Consider the following 18189-nt stretch of genomic DNA (forward strand, 5'->3'; position numbering starts at 1 on the left):
TTTTTTTTTTCATAACAATAATAATAATGATGAAGTTTTCTTGTGACTTTTATGTTTTAAGAAATTTAAATTTTTATTTAATTTTAGATAAGTTTCATTTTTTATGTTTTAATCCAACTAAACGTTGTCTTTAAAGTATTTATTTAAAATACCATAAAAATAATCTAATTAATTATAAAGGTGAAAATAAGCATATACAAACCTGGAAATGTGAGTGACATCACAACAAAAACAAAATCAGATATAAAAAGAACTAAAGATGAAGACAATTATAGAGTGTAACTATGTTATTTTGTGAATAGTGGATTTATAACTAAAAGTATTTCAACTCTATAATATATCTATAACTTGTGAGAATAAGAAAGATATTAAAAACTTTAGAAGAAAAAACTTAAGCCTTTACAATTATATATATACTTCTATGTACTAACTTCTTAGAAAATAAAAAAATAAAAGATATTTAAAAATATGGAATAATAAGTTGGTGGTGGAGGTGTTGCCATTTTCTTCTCACCTTCTTTCATTGACTTACAGAGTCTGCCAAATGTCTTATTTTTATAAAGTCTTTTGGTCAATTTCAGCAGTACTTCATTTAATAATCCAATTATTTTAGGCCACATGCCTCCCTACACACCACAAAATTCATTCCTACTTACTTAAGGCTTGGACAATTAATTCATCTTCTCAAAATGTTGAATGCTTCATTTTTTAAAAATATTTAACTATTTTCTTTATATTAAATATTTCCAAAAAGTAAGAAGAGAAAATTCAAATACCATTTTCTTAATTCTTTTACAAGTTATTGTAACAAAAATATTAGGATTTTGTGAGTTGATTATAATGATGAAGAACAGATGTTTATAAACCCTAAAGAGATAGAGTAATAAAAAAATTGAAAATATCAATTGGGTTATGTATTATATGAGTGTTCACATTATTTTAAAACATGCATGAGGAGATATCAACATCTTAAATTTATATTTATATTTTCACATATTAGTCTTAATTTTTATAAGAAGATACTTCAAGTATAAAAATTGCTCTAAAATGAATTTTGCACATTTTAATATTATTATAATTATATTTCAAAAGTTTATATGTTGATAGTTATTATGATAAAATAGTGATAATTTATAATTCTTGTGAGCAAAAAGTAGACCTCAGTAGTAAAAACATGCAGAGTTTTTAATAAGATGAAAGCTAATGTATGAATGAAAAGATATTATTTTGTATAACAGAGCATTTGGTTGGCATAAGGCGTGGACTTTTTGCTACATTTTGTTCATTCAGATCCACCAAACCAAACCAAACCAAACCCATCACACAAAATCACGTAAAGCACCCAACTCAAAAGCTTCAAACTTTTTTTTTCAGTTTCCAAATTACGACACAGGGAAAGAAAAGGAAAAAGAGTTGCAAAGTTTTCGTCTTTTGTTGCTTCAAAGTGAGAGAAAAGTTTGAAACTTTCTTTCATCTGTTTAATTATTTAACTGGGATGGCGGGCGGCGGAAGTGGGAACCGGCCGCCGTGGAAGGAGGCGGCGCCGCCTCGACCCACCATCAGTCTCCCTCCAAGGGCTGCTTCCATGGAGACCCTTTTCAATGGTGGCTTCAGCCCTGGTCCCATGACTCTTCTCTCTGGCTTTCTGACTGATGGGGATGACTGCAACAAGTCCTTCTCTCAGCTCCTCGCCGGAGCCATGGCTTCTCCGGTGGCCGCCGCCGTGCACGACTCATCTGGCTTCTTTTCACCTTCTCAGGTACTATACTTCTTTCTCTCACTCATCACGTGCAAGTTCTTCTAGTGTTGCATTTTCATTTATCAAACATAGTAAGTGTAGGAAAGTTTGTTTTTTATTTTTGGTCAGACAAAATTCTGATGCAAAACTTCAGCTACTTTTAGTATGGTTAAAATTGAAGTTTGACACCTAAGTAATTGACTTTTAATGTTGACTTTTTATATGCGGATTAGTGAAGTGATTAAGTTAAAATGATTTTGATTAGGAAATGGCTTAAAATCCTCCTTGTTAGAGAGGAGTTGTAGGTAAGTGTTTCTATCTGGTTTCTGGGAATGGGCTAGGAACCTCTTCATTATAGGCAGATTGTTTTTGTCATATTTTGTATTTGTTATGTTTGTACAAATACATTTAAGATTTTACTCAACTGAGAAAATCTGAGAAATTCGTGTCAAGGCCATGTTTGGATAAATTTCTTTATAAGCATTCACGAAGGGATAAAATAATAAGAAAAAATTAAGTGGGTTTCTCTCTTAAGCTAAAATTAGCTATTTGCATAGTTTAAAATAAACTTTTGGAGATGTTAAATGAGAAAGTTTTACAAATTAGTTTAGAGGAGAAGTTTTTTTTCCCTTATTCTCTTCTAAAAGGGTTTTATATAGAAGTTTATCTATAAGGTGGTAATGGTGACTATAACCCTTTGGTTAGATTCATGGAATCTAATCTATTACAATGAATGTAGAGTTATTATTATTATATATAGTTATAATTTCTTTCCTTTAATTTGAGGGTGAGATTTGTTTTTAGGGGGATTCTTAGAAGGGTATCTTTTTTTTCTTTTACTGGAATGGGGTCTTCGTCAAAATTATTGTATTTTGTAATGGTAATGGGCAAGTTATGATACACAAATAAAAGTTTCTGGGGAGGAACTGTATTCTAGTTACAGATCAATATAAGTTGGAAACTATAATCATATACAGTGCTTGATATTGTGATTTCTAGTACATAATTAAAACGAAATTAAAATAAATTAGTGGATATGTCTGAAATATTTTGTGGACATGTTTGAACATGTCAATCACATGAGGCCAATTTTCTACCCCTTTGTTAAGGATTGTCCAAGTTTACAACATGTGTCGTCCTCATTTTGTAGCATATTGACTCCTTCAATCTTTCAACTTTTCACATTTATTGCTGGCCTATTTTTTAACTTTTACGTTGAAATTGACAGGTGGGTCCATGGGCAACCCCAGTTGCTTATTATAAACAAAGAGTGGTATTGCAAAACAATTGGATTTGAATTTTTAAAGTTTTAAAATAGTTATATAAAGGTACATGTTCTCAAGTAAAGATTCAATTGTGGTGACTTGATGAAGAAACCTCATGTACATGTTTGTGTTGGCTTCTGTTATAACTTTTCTATTTTGGAGATCAGATGGAGTTTCTTTATACTTCTATTTTAACCAAGTGAGTGTTAGTCTAAAGACAATAATTTACCCATTTAAGGTGGAAAACAATTCATTGTTTTTGCACAAACTTCCATTGATTATGTCATAACTCTAAATACAAGTTTTTCTGTACCTCAATTCCTTTTAAGGAACACAGTAAAGGACCAGCATATTTATTATATACCAATACAATCAGTTTTAGACAGTAGGTTTTATAAGCTATCATAGTATGATATGTCTATTCTCCAAGATTCAAGATGGAAACAGTACAAGCATGGTTCATTATGTTTGTTAAGGTGTTACACTCGGTGGATGCTTGGATTCACGTTGAATAGTCCAAAATCACTTCAAAATATCAGCTAATGTGATTAGATATTCAAAACTGATTTTGGTTGACCTGAGTTTTATTTCTAACTTCTATAATGAAAACATCTAAACTTAAATCACTTAATTTCAAAATCAATTTTATATAAGCTCTCCTAAAAACACTCATCTTCACGTTGAATCACTCAGCAGGAGCTCCAAACTGATCTCCTAACCAGATGCTTAGGCTTAGGTCCACTCTAAATTTTACAATAATATTTATAATACCATCAAGTTGTATTGAGGTCCTAGCACAGATAATACTTAATAGAATACATAGATTGGACCCTTGAACCAATTGTTATTCAAAATTTGAATGCTACTTCGATTATATCAAATATCTAAATGTACATGATGATGAAAATTTGATGTTTGCATGACGTTTACAAAAGCATGCATCCACTCCTTATTCTTCTGACAACCCCATTTTTTATACATGTAGGTGTCATTTGGAATGACACACCAGCAGGCAATAGCCCAAGTTTCAGTGCAGGCTTCACAAGCTAACTCAAACATGAATATCCACCCTGAACATTCAATGTCTGTATCAGTATCATCACCTACCTCATTCACACAGGTTCCTGCAGCTACTTCCAATACCAAACAACAGCTCATTCCACCCTTAACTGCAGACTCTCGGGCCACAATGACCGAATTCGCTCATCATTCTCACTCTGAACAAAAATTGCAATCTTCATCACTGAATGTTGATAAGCCTGCAGATGATGGCCACAACTGGAGGAAGTATGGACAGAAACAGGTGAAGGGTAGTGAATTTCCTCGAAGTTATTACAAATGCACACATCCACACTGTCCTGTCAAGAAAAAGGTTGAACGTTCACTTGAGGGTCATGTAACTGCAATTATTTATAAAGGAGAACACAACCATCAACGTCCTCTTCCTAACAAGCGCTCAAAAGATGCTTTGACTTCAAATGAAAATTCAAATATGCAATGGAATGCTTCTGCTTATCAAGGGACTACTAAGATGGATCCAGAGTCAAGTCAGGCAACAGCTGATCATCTATCAGGAAGTGACAGTGAGGAAGTAGGTGATCATGAAGCTGAAGAGGATGAGAAAAATGTTGAGCCTCACCCCAAGAGGAGGTACACTTGTATTACTTGTTATGAGTTAGAAAAGAAGAAAACTTAGTTACAAACAAGTAGAGTAATTAACTTGTTGGTTATAGAAATTAACTAGATATAAATATGGATTTTTTGCTCCTTCTTTGTGTTGGTGAAAAGTCTAAGTCTCTATCCTAATATACCTATCTCTCCGTTCAATTCAATAAAATCTCACTTTTCTTTTCCACTTTTATCATTTGTCTTTTCTGATATTAGAAGTGTTGTAATTCTGCAGTAAAACAGAAGTCACAAATTTAGATCCAACATTTTCACATAGGACTGTCACTGAGCCTAGAATCATTGTGCAAACAACAAGTGAAGTTGATCTTTTAGATGATGGTTACAGATGGCGAAAATATGGGCAGAAAGTAGTCAAAGGCAACCCTTATCCGAGGTGTTATTGCTTCTCCTCCACACTTTGTTGCATTCATTGAACTATTCATGACTGTTAATTATGATTTTTCTCAACTTGTTAAAAAATTATCCCTCAAAGAAAAATGCTCAACTTTTTCAATCTTCATCACTCATTATATTTACTACTTCATATCATACTGACCTCATCATTAAGCTTGTCTAGTCTAATGCTAAATCTAGCATATATCATGTGTAGGAGTTATTACAAATGTACAACCCCGGGTTGTAAGGTCCGAAAGCATGTTGAGAGGGCTTCAACAGATCCTAAAGCTGTCATAACAACATACGAAGGAAAACACAATCATGATGTTCCAGCAGCTAAGACCAGCAGCCACGTTATGGCTGGTAACACTTCACAGATAAAACCACAAAACTCCAATCCTGGAAAACATAGTTTTGGCACCAGAGATATTGGTGGCAATGAACAGCAGCCGGTTGCACGGCTTCGGTTGAAGGAAGAGAAGATAACCTAGTGTGTGCTGGAAGAACTTGCTGCCTGTAAGGAAGAATGTGTCTCACTCAAAAGTCATCTTTATTTTCATGCTCATTTCATTCTTTTTTTAGTCTTAGGCTTAAGTTTTGATCATGGCCTATCAGTGCAATCCCTAATAAACAAATAGTTCAACACTTTTTCCCTACCAGTTTTCTTCCACACCACATCATGATGAAAGAGGTAATGGCAAAAAAGAAGGGTTTATTTACACACTGAACACATATTTTGGATGATACTGTATTATTTATACCTTGTACATTGAGAAATGTATGTTATGTTGTTTAATATAGTTGGTCATCATTTCATAGTCTAATTCCTTCTTATTTGATATTTTGTTCAAGAATGTGAAATTTTTGGATTATGAAGTGAGTCTCATCAAGAATAATGCACAACTCTTGTAATCAAGGTAGGTTCTTCCAAGAATAAAAGATTAAACAATTTTTTTACTCTCTCACATCTGATGGGATTGCATTTACTTGTTTTAAAAATTACATTGATTTTATTACTTTAATGTAAAATGGTTATACTAAATCAACCAGAATTTATAATAAGAATGACTTACAAGGTTGGTATTGCAAAAATTAAAAAACTTATCATGCATACAAATATTTAGTTTATGACTTTTATTTTTTATTTCTAAAAAAGTTGTTTGAATTTTGTTATGTGTAAAATTTCTTTTTTTGTAAGTTCTTGTTATTTTGCTTCTTTTTTAATTTATTTGTTTTTTAATTCTTGTAATATTTTGTTCATTTGAATTCTTCCCTCTTAAAAAGAGAGTAAATGTATTAGAAAGAGTAAAATTAAATAATAAAGATGAAAACTAAGAAATCAAGAGTTGACCAAAATATTATTTGGAACTAAACATAAAATATAGTTATATTTCTGTTTGACCAAAAACATATATAAACTTGGATTTTATATTTAAATTGTTTACTTATATAATTGCACGTCATGTAAAAAATCAGGTGAAAAGAGGTATCAAACAGAAGTGATACCTAATGTATTTATTTCTCACATTTTACCATTAATTTTTAAATTGTTTGTGTTGGGTTTGAAAGATCATATTTGACATGGTCTAACTTAAAGAGAGACTTAAAAAATGTAAAAGAAACATTTGAAGGAACAGAAATTCAACTAAATGAAGATATAAAACTTGAAAACCAAGTTGAAAGACTTCTCACAAGTTGAACAGCAGCTAAATTGTCACAAGATTCTCTCACATAGCTTCTCATATTTTTACCCCCACTCCTCTCTTCATTTGCATTATTATAGAGTTTGTAAACCTTTATTAAAAAAACAATTGTTTTTTGAAAGTAATATTACAAATATGAATAAACTATTTAAACAGAAATGAAATATTAATAGAATTTGTTTATGGATAAAATATATTTGGAGTTATATAAACAAATTTCAAATTCAGTTTTTGTAATCTATTTTTTGTCTTGTTTTTGCTTGTTTAAATTAGAAATGTTTCTGTCTAAAGGTAATTATAATTAATATTTAAGGGAAAAAATATTTTGAGAGAGTTATAACTGAATTTAGAAAGTTGTAAAAGTCTAGTTGGAATAATTTTCCCTCTTAATTATAGAAAGTAATTATTACATATTTCACATTGATACTACACGATACAAGATAATTACCAAAATATATTTTGTATATTTCAAAATACAATTAAAATAAGGCTGAATACAAAAGACTTTTATCTATATGGGTCAAATGGATGATTAAACTTATAAAATGTACAATTAAACTTCTCCCTTTAGTCTTGTACTAAAAGAGGATATGTTTTAAATATAAAACTAAAAAAAAATATAATATAAAAGTTTAGTAGTAAAGGACTAAAATATGGATGCTTGGTAATCTCCTCTATTAAATTTCTAATTGTGATTTCAAAGACTAAATTTTATACTTACAATTTTTCAAATAATTCATAAAAGCAGGCCAGAACATATTCCCAAGAGTATAATTAAATTAGACAAATTTTGCAAGTATTAGATTTCTACATAAGAACAATATAAATACCAAATCTAAGTACCGATTTTCTATAAGATATTTTCCAGAGAACAAAAATGATACAGCCATTAAACTCCTAGTAACAAAGAACTTGAATTCTTATCATAAATATGTCAACTTCTAAATTCTTATCATAAATATCTGATGACATTAAACATGAAGGCGTTGATAATTCTGAATCCTTTGGCTAGTGGTGGTAGTCTGGTGGAGAGTTTTTGCCCTTAAGAAGCATTGGTATTTTGTGGTGCACAAAAAACGTACCCACTTTTCAACCACTGAAGAATACGCTATCAAAACTAGGATTAACATATTGCTACTCCTATGACTAAATTGATCATTGGATCCTCTTTAGAAGCTTTTCAACCATTATTCTCTGCTGAGCATCACTCAGTGTCTCTGAATTCATGATTGCATTAGCTACGGTAATAGTTGTTTGTGGAGATGCTGCATTTACCTGGATGGAACAATTGAAAAGGAAATCTGAAACTAATATAATGAAATTTCCTCCAACTTCAACTTAAAAGAAACAAAGATAAAGAACATGATATGTAACGTCACACTAAAAATAGTTAGTGTCTGCATACCCAAACACGTCCATTTAAGCCAACTGCAATCTCAAAGGAAATTTTCTTCCCTAAAGCATCAAGAACTGGACACGTAGGTGAGCTTAGAAGCCTACAAACACAATCTCTCATGTCAATATCTGTTAATGTTATTCAAGAACAGAAAAAATAAAATAACACTGTCAAACCTCCTTGAGAGACCAGTTGTACACTCAAACATATAGCCATCTTTTAGAGCACCAAATTCTGCTGCTTTCCCAGTAGCTGAACAAACACCAAAACAAAATAAAAGGCATTGTTAAGTCTGCAAAACTAATACAGAAATAAATTTAAAACTAAGTAACAAAAAAGTCCACAATTTAAGAGGCACAAGGAAAAAAACAAAGTCGAAATAAAACACCAACCATCAGTGCATGACAGCTCTGGATTCATTCCAGGGTTTGCTTTTACAACCCGCACATAAAGCAAAGTACCTATCTGCAAGTGATGCATTAGGCAAAATAAATTACAACCTACATAAATGTGATAGACCAACCAGACAAAACATGGCTTAACACCAGATGAGAACAAGTCAAGTTGCTAGTTTGACATCCAAATCAAAAGAGGAAAAGAAAAATGTAAATGAATTTTACACTTCATGTTTTACAATATCTAATTACAAAATACACTTCCAGAAGACTTAATTAGGTTAACCAAGGTGATCTGTGGCAGTGGCGAAGTTCATTAATGGAAAAAGCACCCACTGCTTCATAGTCCTAATCACACCCTAAAAGATAAATAGAAACAGAAAAACTGTTTGTTAGGACTTCAGCATAAGGGGGAGAGAACCTAACCCAAAATACTAGTCCATTAGGTGAGAGAGTCCCAAGGCTTAAGTACTAGATCAAGTAGTTCATCCTATTCAACGTGGAACTCCTACCATTGCTACCCCCATTGAGGGTAAATGCCCACGACAGCTTTCACTTTATCAATACTGACCCAGTGCCTTTATCTATGAGATGACTTCACTCATCTATCATTATTGTTAGGACCAACTGTTTGCACCTTAATCCAAACTATAAATAGCCTTTTGCATAATCCAACTCTCAACGAATGCACCAATTGTAAGCACTTAAGAACAAGAGGAGACCCAACCCAGAAGACTAGTCTATTAGATGGGAGAGTCTACCTCATCAAGTAGCTCACCATCTTACTTAATTTGGGACTCCTAAGTTTGTTGCTGACTTGTTCTTCTTCCATATTGAATAAATCCAATGAATTTGGCAAACCACATGGAGCTCTAACATGTGTTGTTGTTAGGACGAAGTTTTATATCCTATTTTCACCTCCTAATGCATAATTCATACCAAGAAATACTTAAAACCAACTGCTCCACATCAGCCACTAGTACTGATCTGAGCCTGGACACCCCTGAAATAAAAAAAAATTCTAAATATGCCAAAATATTCAACTATTCATTTTCTTTTTCAAAACAAGGATATCAAGGCTGATCAAGGATGAAAACTCTAATTAAAGCTCCATAGCTAAGAATAATCCGGCTTGTAACAATTTGACACTTCAAGCATTGATATCAAAAGAAAATTACCCAAGACTATGCATAATAAATGAAAACTTACTACTATTGAAATGGAGGAAAAAGTACAGCCATAAGGTGAATAAGATTTCCTCAAGATCAGACAAAACAGATACATAGAAAGAACATGAAAGTAAAAATAAATATAAAATGCAACTTTGGCCCCAAATACAACCAATTTAAGATTTCCTCAAGATCAGACAAAACAGATACATAGAAAGAACATGAAAGTAAAAATAAATATAAAATGCAACTTTGGCCCCAAATACAACCAATTTATGATGGATTGTTAGGAACCAAGAATTATAAAGAGAAGAAAAAAAAGGTTTTTATTGAATAGAAAGAAAAGAACAAGAAATAGGAGAGCACTCTCTCCTTCAAGGGCTTCCCCTTCACAAAGAGGGGAAGCTCTCTACAAAAATATTACACACTCCCCTCCCCCTCTCCTTCTTTCTTATTTATATCTAACTAGCAAAACAAATAACTAACTCATGACTATTCTAATTCTAACAAACTCCTCCTCTATGTGTATCCTAACAATACACTCTTCCAAAAAACAACCTTGTCCTCAAGGTTGGAACAGTGGAACCTTGATTCCATGGCTCTTCTTCATCACCATGATCTTTATCTACGCTTCCTGAAAGTATTGTGATATTGTCTATCATAGGGAGGGAACCCATTGGCTACTGCATGCAAATTCTGGTCTGGAGGCTTAGGTGGTGGTGGGGATGAAAGAGGATTTTGTATAAAAGTCTTTGAACCCAGTATGTTGAAATTCCAAGATTCTGATGTCATTGATGTTCTTACCTTCATTATCAAATCTTGATCCAACAATGATTTCTTATGCATTTTATGTAAAACTGAATTTGGGAAAAAATGGTGCTTGGGCATCTCCACCTTCAACTTTCTTACTGGTTAGCTCTATCATTAGGCTATCAAGAAAAAGGTCATTACAGCACAGTCTTCATTCTCTTTATTGATGCATCCTCTTCTGCCCTCCTCATTTCTGTTTCCTTTACAAATCTCACTTCATTTTTTGTTTTTTCTTCGCTGCAGAGGGTGTGATTCTTCATTGCTAAACCTTCTTCCACATCTCGGGTTTTCTTCTCTTCATCATTAACAGATTTCTCTCCTCCCTCCGACATCCTGTCACTCTTCTTGTTGTTCCGCAGCAATTCCTTCAACGTTATGTCCGCTCTAACAGATTTCTCTCCTCCCTCCGACATCCTGCCCCCTTTCTTGATGTCCCGCAACATTTCTTTCAGGTCCAGCATGCTTTTCTTCAACCCAGTAATGTATGCTCTCATTTCCGCAATCCACCTTCCTTGTTCGTTGGTCAACTTCTCTAATGCAGCCGTCCTCTGTTCCATCCTCTCTACCTCCCTCTCTGTTTTTTTTGGATCCGGCAGGTCGGACCAATTTGTTAGGAACCAAGAATTATAAAGAGAAGAAAACAAAAGGTTTTTATTGAATAGAAAGAAAAGAACAAGAAATAGGAGAGCACTCTCTCCTTCAAGGGCTTCCCCTTCACAAAGAGCTAAAGCTCAATCTACAAAAATATTACACACTCCCCTTCCCCTCTCCTTCTTTCTTATTTATATCTAACTAGCAAAACAAATAACTAACTCATGATTGTTCTAATTCTAACTAACTCCTCCTCTATGTGTATCCTAACATGGATGGAGTTCAAATTTATAAACAAGACAAGGTTACACCACACAGGTTTTAAAGCACACTAGTTAAAGTGACTTAAAAGTGTAAAATCCAGCATCAAGACCAAGGCTTTGTAAAAAGGGATTTTGTTTTTACTCGTACTAGCCAAAGTTACCAATGCCTCCAACTGGTGACCCCAGTCTTCTAATGGTCCATGGTAAAATGCATAATACTGATCTCCTTCACCTATATCTAATTATTTACATTAATAATTGATGACCAGAATATTAACCTTCTATTTTACTTTTGGTACACAGCAGCAAACTCCTAAATTTCTCAATAATCATCGTGATATGCAAATACCAAAAACAGAAAGTTGCAGTGATTTGAGGTAGACAAGGCTACGACAGAAAGAAATAATTTTGAATGTGTAATCCTTATATATATTATGAATAAAAATGTTTCTATATTTCATCAAGATATGTTCCCAACCTGCAGATAAAGAGATGAAATAACATTGAAACTAAAAACAAAGTATTGCATTATTTTACATCTACATCACGAAATACATAAAAAATAATTTATACACACCTCAAACCTAGGTATATTTCTTCTAGTTCCTCCTTCAAATGCAAGCACCGGTAAAAATGCTATAGCTGGTCCTTTTATGTCCACAAGAAAGTTCTGCACAGAAATAAATCGAGATTTTATCATAGGAAAAAACCCAGATCTGGATGAAACATATTTGAATTATTTTCAAGCAACCATAAAAAAGTACAACAGTTGACACAAAACCAAGCAATCCCTTCATTTTCTGTTACACTGGTAAATTCCTTTTTAACCATTCAATTGACATTTATATGTTATTAGTTAAGATAAGCCACCTTTGATTATCAACGACTTTGTAGAAAGTCTTAGAATTTGGATCTCAACCCCCAAAATCAATTTGTAAGATGAGACCTTCACTTCACGTATATTCTAGATTTTAACTATATCACTGGTTGATGTTGGACTACACCACTCTTGAGGCCGCTATTATGACAACCCGAAAGGGACTGCAACTAAGGCAGGCTAGGTGTGAGTGCAATTAAGACAATTGTCCAACAAAAAGAAAGCAAGTAAACAAGAGAGAAAGCAATCATAAACAATGTTATTAGTCTCTTGCTTTTTCCGTTATTCCATTACTTTTGTTCCTGGTTTGCTTTCTTGACGTGTCTTTGTAGGAAAAAAACTAATGGTTTTGGAGAAGGGTAATGCCACCATGTCATGGCTAATTCTCTTTTTCAGTCCTTAGTCCTCATTAACAACTTAAGACAGTTAAATACTCACAAAAAACTTAAAGCAAACAAGAAAGCTTGAAAAAAGAATTTAGAAAATTCCTTACATCTGATCTGCTGTCTACAACAATTCCAAGTACAGAATCCTCTGCATGTGGCAAATACTGAAAAAAATTGAACAAAATCAGAGTATTGACAAAAAAAGATAGCACTGTTCAGCAGAAACATTAAAATCCTACTCTGTAGAACAAAGGAAAATTACATAACATAATCCAATGCTGAAAATAGAAAATGAAATTTATAGGCATTATAAAATAGTTTTCTGCAAGAATACAAACTGTTATTCACCTTAAAAGCAAGAACTTAATTCCCACATGATATTGAATATGTATGAAACTATGAACTGAAATGGTGCTCAAAACTACACATATTTAGCCTAATTTCATGATTGCAATTAAAAATTTACATAATTCAAGAGGGCGTAAAACAGACCCAATAGGTAAAGTTCTTCCACAAATTTCATGACAGATATTACCTTCCAATGTGATAACAAACAAATTTTGATACTTACAAATGACATTACACTGAAAACCAAAACAGTTGATTTGAGGATATTATTCCCACCATCTTTGGGTTTAGCCATCTTGTTCTAGATTAAAATCATATTAGCCCCTTCTACTAAAAATGCTCCATTAGTCCATGAAAGATAAACACATGCTTTATTTGAAGTCGTTTATTTACTGCTATTTGACAGCGAATTCATATAGCACTAAGAAAGAATCATATTAACCAGTAGCAATGAAAAATCTGTATTGTCATGTCAACCAAAGCCATGCCTTTACACTTTAATACACAGAACATGACCACAGCATCATACTCACCCTCTTCTGAGAATTTTCAACCCAGTATTTATTGGGCTTTGAGAAACTTAGTCTGCCAGCCTTCATTACAGAAATTGCATCACAGTCCTAGAAAATTGACACAGATGAGAATCAATATATTTAACAGGCTTGAATAGAATGAAAAAATGCAAGAACTATCATCATCCATACTTTGAGGAGATCAGTCAACAAATACAAAAATAAAAAACAATACACCCTGAAATTTTACGCAAATGAAAATTGAGTTCCATATTACATCCTCCCTAAACAGAAGAAAAGCCACTTTATAATTTCTGAGAGAAATAAGCATTGTGTTGACAAAATGATTTAAAAACTCAAGAGAGCTAGTAAATGTGCCGTGTCTAACATATTATAAACTAGAAAAGAAAAATAAGACATCCTAAAATTAGTTATAGGTTGATAAGCACACAAACATAAGAAAAATCATCTCTTCAAAGGGACGATAACCAAGCCACTTAAGTACTCCTTGGAAAATGCCATGTTAGTTTATGTGAGACTTCAGCACCCGATAAGTCTCTATCATTGTCCACAATTATGTGTGTGTGCAAGTGAGAGACAGGAATCAAATGTCAAATTGTCAATGAATGTTCTAAATTTTAAAAGAACCAAAGACCTACCTGTCGTAGACCACCTCCAAGTTTAATTGTCTGGTTTGTCATGCTAGACAGGTCAAGAATCACATCTCCAGGGCACTATACAATCATTGACATAAATTATAATTAGCATAAAAAGCAATGCTCAGTGTTGTATCCATACCCAACAGAGATTGACAAGGGCTTGAACAAAGGACAAATACTCACCACTAATTGATCCACTAAATTAGCAAAGTAGCTGGAGGGTTTTGTTTCCATTTATTAGAACAGAAAGGAAGCAGAATAAATGACGCTTGACTAGGAAGAAGTTCCAATCCAACAACTTGTAATTTGTACTGTGAAAATCATCCAACATTCAAATGTAAGTTTTCACATTCCAGCTAGCAACAAAATTTCGTTCATTTCGACTTGAGAATCACATGAGTAAAATTATCATTCAATCACATGAAAGAACGCAGAAAATCAATTTCATTTGAAAAATTTCAAAATGGTTGTAACAATGCCAGCAGAAAACATCTCACATTATATTTAATAAAAAAATATAATTTATATATATTTTAAAACAATAACAGAATTAAAGATACCTAGAATTGTTGCCAGAGAAGAGGAGCAGTGTTTGCTGCCTCAAAACAGTGTGCGCAATGCAAGTGAGTCGCAATATAGGGTTTGGTTTTGGTTATGAAAAATCACAAAATTGGAAAACCCATAGTTTAAATAGATACCCTCTTGAAATTATTTTTAATTAGGTTTTCCATTAAAATTTATTAACAGATAGAAGATAGAAATCTAACAACTTTAGGAGAATTTTTTTATCTATCTGATAGAATATTTTAAACATATCATGCATATTAATACTATTTAAAAAATATCATTTTCAAGAAAATAATATTCAAAGGGATAAAAAAAATTATAACCAAAGGCTTCAACATCCTATCTACTCTAATATACCAATAAGAGTATATCATCAATTATATCAGGCTCAATAATATAAATATATATATATATATATATATATATTGCACAATAATGTAACAAAAATTTAAAAATAATATTATAATTCTACCTGAATATGATAGGTTATACGTTTTTGTCTTAAATATAATTATTTGAACTAATTCTAATCAAATTATCATAAAAATATATATATATATAGATAGATATATCACCAATTACTATATCTACAATATAATACTTGTATATAATATATTGCCCATCAATGTAACATAAAATTCTCAAAATAATATTATAATTCTAATTGAATATGATGTGTTTGGTTATATATTTTTGTCTTAAGTATAATTACAACATTAAACTAATTCTAATAAAAATCATAATATATATATATAATAAGGATATATTACCAATTATATCACGTATCTACAACATAATACATGTATATAATATATTGTACAACAATTTAACATAAAATTCTCAAAATAATTTTATAATTCTAGTTAAATATGATATGTTATACTCTTTTGTTTTAAATATAGTTATAAAGGTTCAGTAAAAAATCATCATAAATATATATATATATATATATATATATATATATCAATTAAATCATATTATTAAAATAATATGATGAATTATAATTGAATTTGTAGGAATTTTCATCCAAATCTTAATGAAAGCATACAATTAATCACTTAAAAAAAATTAATCCTTGACACATAGAAAACTTTATTAATAAAATCCAATCTTATTTTCTTATATATGAGTGGTTTCTCGCATATCTTTATGTACGGGTGATTACTTGCGTAATGGTAACAGAAGAATCTTTCTTATTCATTATCACATGAAATCTTATATATTTTTGTGATTAGATCATTGGTGTGAAGTATAAGATATCACACTCTCTTAATGCCTTTATGTTTAATAACAAAATATTATGACTTAATACCATCATAGATATCACGATCATTAAAACATAAGAAAAGAATACTAAATTGTGTTTTTTTAAAACTTTCACAATGTATATCGTCTCATAGTAAGTGATCAAACGATCTGTCAAAAATATTTTCAGAGATTGTTTACAAATATTTAATTCTTTCACTATTCTAGTTTAGTAATATACAATGAACAAAGACAAGAGAAAGAAACATTTACTGTACAAGTTTTATATTGGTTCGTCTGATATTGTAGACTACATCCAATTTTCAATCAACAGATTGAGTTTCACTATGTTGAATATTGTTATAAGTTATAAACTGAGTATTATTTGGAACACAACCACTCATCGCTAAAACTCAAGTATTACCTATTAGAATGACCTTAGGGGAGCCTTGAGACGCCGCCATATTCCCTCATACTATAATAGGGAGTTGATGGACAACCTCCAAAAACTCCAACAGAAGAGTATGAGTGTAGAGGAGTATAGGCAAAAGATGGAGCTCTACATGATGAAAGCTTTTATTAGGGAGGAAGAAACCACCACCATTTCTAGGTTCCTTAGTGGAATCAGTCTTGAAATAAGAGACAGAGCAGAACTTTTGCCCTACAGGGACTTGAATGACTTGATCTAACTTTGCATAAAAGTTTAGCAACAAAGTTTGAGAAAAGGATCAAGTCGCAAGGAGAGTTCTTACTCTGGCTCCTATCCCAAGAAGGAGTATAAGAAAGAAATGGGAGATAGTTTCTCTAAAGATAAATCTAAGATAGAAACTTTTAAAAGCCTAGAAAGAGGAAAAGGAGTGTCCACTACCCACACCCGCACTGGAGGTATACAATGTTTCAAATGTCTTGGTTGAGGTCATATAACATCCCAATGTCCAAATAGGAGAACCATGATCATAAGGAGCAAAGATGAATATAGCAGCCAAGAAGATGAGTCTAGTAGGGGAGAAAAAAAAGAAAAGTGTGAGAGAGAATATCCTTGTGAGGGGGAATTATTGATGATTAGAAGAACCCTCAACAATCAACCTAGAATGAAGCATGAAACACAAAAAGAGAACATCTTTCATACAAGATGTAAAATTTTAGAAAATATTTGTTCTCTCATTGTGGATAGTGGCTCTTGCTGCAATTGTTGTAGCACTGGTTGAAAAGTTTGATCTACAAGTTATACCCTACCCTAAACCTTATAAATTACAATGGATGAATGAAGATAGGGATTTAACTATTGATAAGCAGGAAAAAGTCAGCCTTTTTGCGGGGAACTATAAAGTTAATGTTTTATGTGATGTAGCATCCATGGAATTCGGCCACATCTTATTGGGAAGACCATGGCAATTTGATAAGAAAACCTCCCATGATGGTCTTACCAACAATATTACTTTTACTCACAAGGAGAAAAAGTTTGTACTTTATCCATTAACACATTCACAAGTGGTAGAGGACCAAGTACAAATGAATATGAAAAGAGAGAATAAAAAAATCGAAAATCAAGGGATAGTCCTTAGGGACAATACTGAGGCTTGGGAGAAGAGTTCTCTTTCCCACAAGGTCATTTAGATATAACAAAATCTTGAAAAAACTAAAGTTAAAAAAATACTTCTATCTAAACAACCTTCATACCTCCTTTTTTGTAAATGAGCACTTACATGCACTGTCACACTTTCAAAATCTAGTATTTTACCTCCTAAAGTCAAGAGTCTTATGAAAGAATTTGAAGATGTATTCCCTAAGGAAGGACCAATTGGACTTCCACCTTTTAGGGGTATAAAACATCAAATTGATTTAGTACCGGGAGCTAGTCTACCAAATAGATAGGCATGTAGGACTAATCTTGAAGAGACCAAGGATATAAAATCCCAGGTTCAGGAATTTTGGAGAAAGGTTGAGTCCAAAAGAGCCTAAGTCCTTGTGTTGTACATGTTTTGTTGGTGCCTAAGAAATATGGCAAGTGGAGAATGTGTTGTGATTGTAGAGCCATCAATAACATCACCATCGAATGTAGGCATCCCATTCCTAGACTCGATGATATGCTTGATGAATTGCATGGGTCCATAATATTGTCCAAGATTGATCTCAAAAGCGATTATCACCAAATAAGAATCAAAGGGGGTGATGAATGAAAAACTACTTTTAAGACCAAG

At 32.3% G+C, this 18189-nt stretch overlaps 2 protein-coding genes across 3 annotated transcripts; one reads left to right on the forward strand and one right to left on the reverse strand.

Moving 5' to 3' along the window:
• The first annotated feature begins 1125 nt into the window (after nucleotides 1–1125).
• On the forward strand, nucleotides 1126–5891 carry LOC137810800 (probable WRKY transcription factor 3). Of its 2 annotated transcripts, XM_068612242.1 has the most exons (5): nucleotides 1273–1759; nucleotides 2967–3066; nucleotides 3989–4653; nucleotides 4907–5065; nucleotides 5282–5891. In XM_068612242.1, the coding sequence occupies exons 3-5, from the start codon at nucleotides 4001–4003 to the stop codon at nucleotides 5556–5558; spliced, it is 1089 nt and encodes a 362-aa protein (XP_068468343.1). In that variant the 5' UTR covers nucleotides 1273–1759; nucleotides 2967–3066; nucleotides 3989–4000; the 3' UTR covers nucleotides 5559–5891. The 2 variants fall into 2 exon arrangements, with proteins under 2 accessions (XP_068468342.1, XP_068468343.1); XM_068612241.1 differs by lacking the exon at nucleotides 2967–3066 and having other exon boundaries at nucleotides 1126–1759.
• Nucleotides 5892–7595: 1704 nt separating this feature from the next.
• LOC137810801 (uncharacterized) lies at nucleotides 7596–14874 on the reverse strand. The gene is made up of 10 exons (XM_068612244.1): nucleotides 14737–14874; nucleotides 14360–14487; nucleotides 14177–14251; nucleotides 13539–13625; nucleotides 12765–12821; nucleotides 11972–12064; nucleotides 8559–8631; nucleotides 8343–8418; nucleotides 8176–8266; nucleotides 7596–8045 (listed from the first exon to the last, which is right to left on the reverse strand). The coding sequence occupies exons 2-10, from the start codon at nucleotides 14408–14410 to the stop codon at nucleotides 7926–7928; spliced, it is 723 nt and encodes a 240-aa protein (XP_068468345.1). The 5' UTR covers nucleotides 14411–14487; nucleotides 14737–14874; the 3' UTR covers nucleotides 7596–7925.
• Between the last annotated feature and the right edge of the window lie 3315 nt (nucleotides 14875–18189).

Source organism: Phaseolus vulgaris, chromosome 2 (assembly GCF_000499845.2).
Source record: "Phaseolus vulgaris cultivar G19833 chromosome 2, P. vulgaris v2.0, whole genome shotgun sequence".
NCBI lineage: Eukaryota > Viridiplantae > Streptophyta > Magnoliopsida > Fabales > Fabaceae > Phaseolus > Phaseolus vulgaris.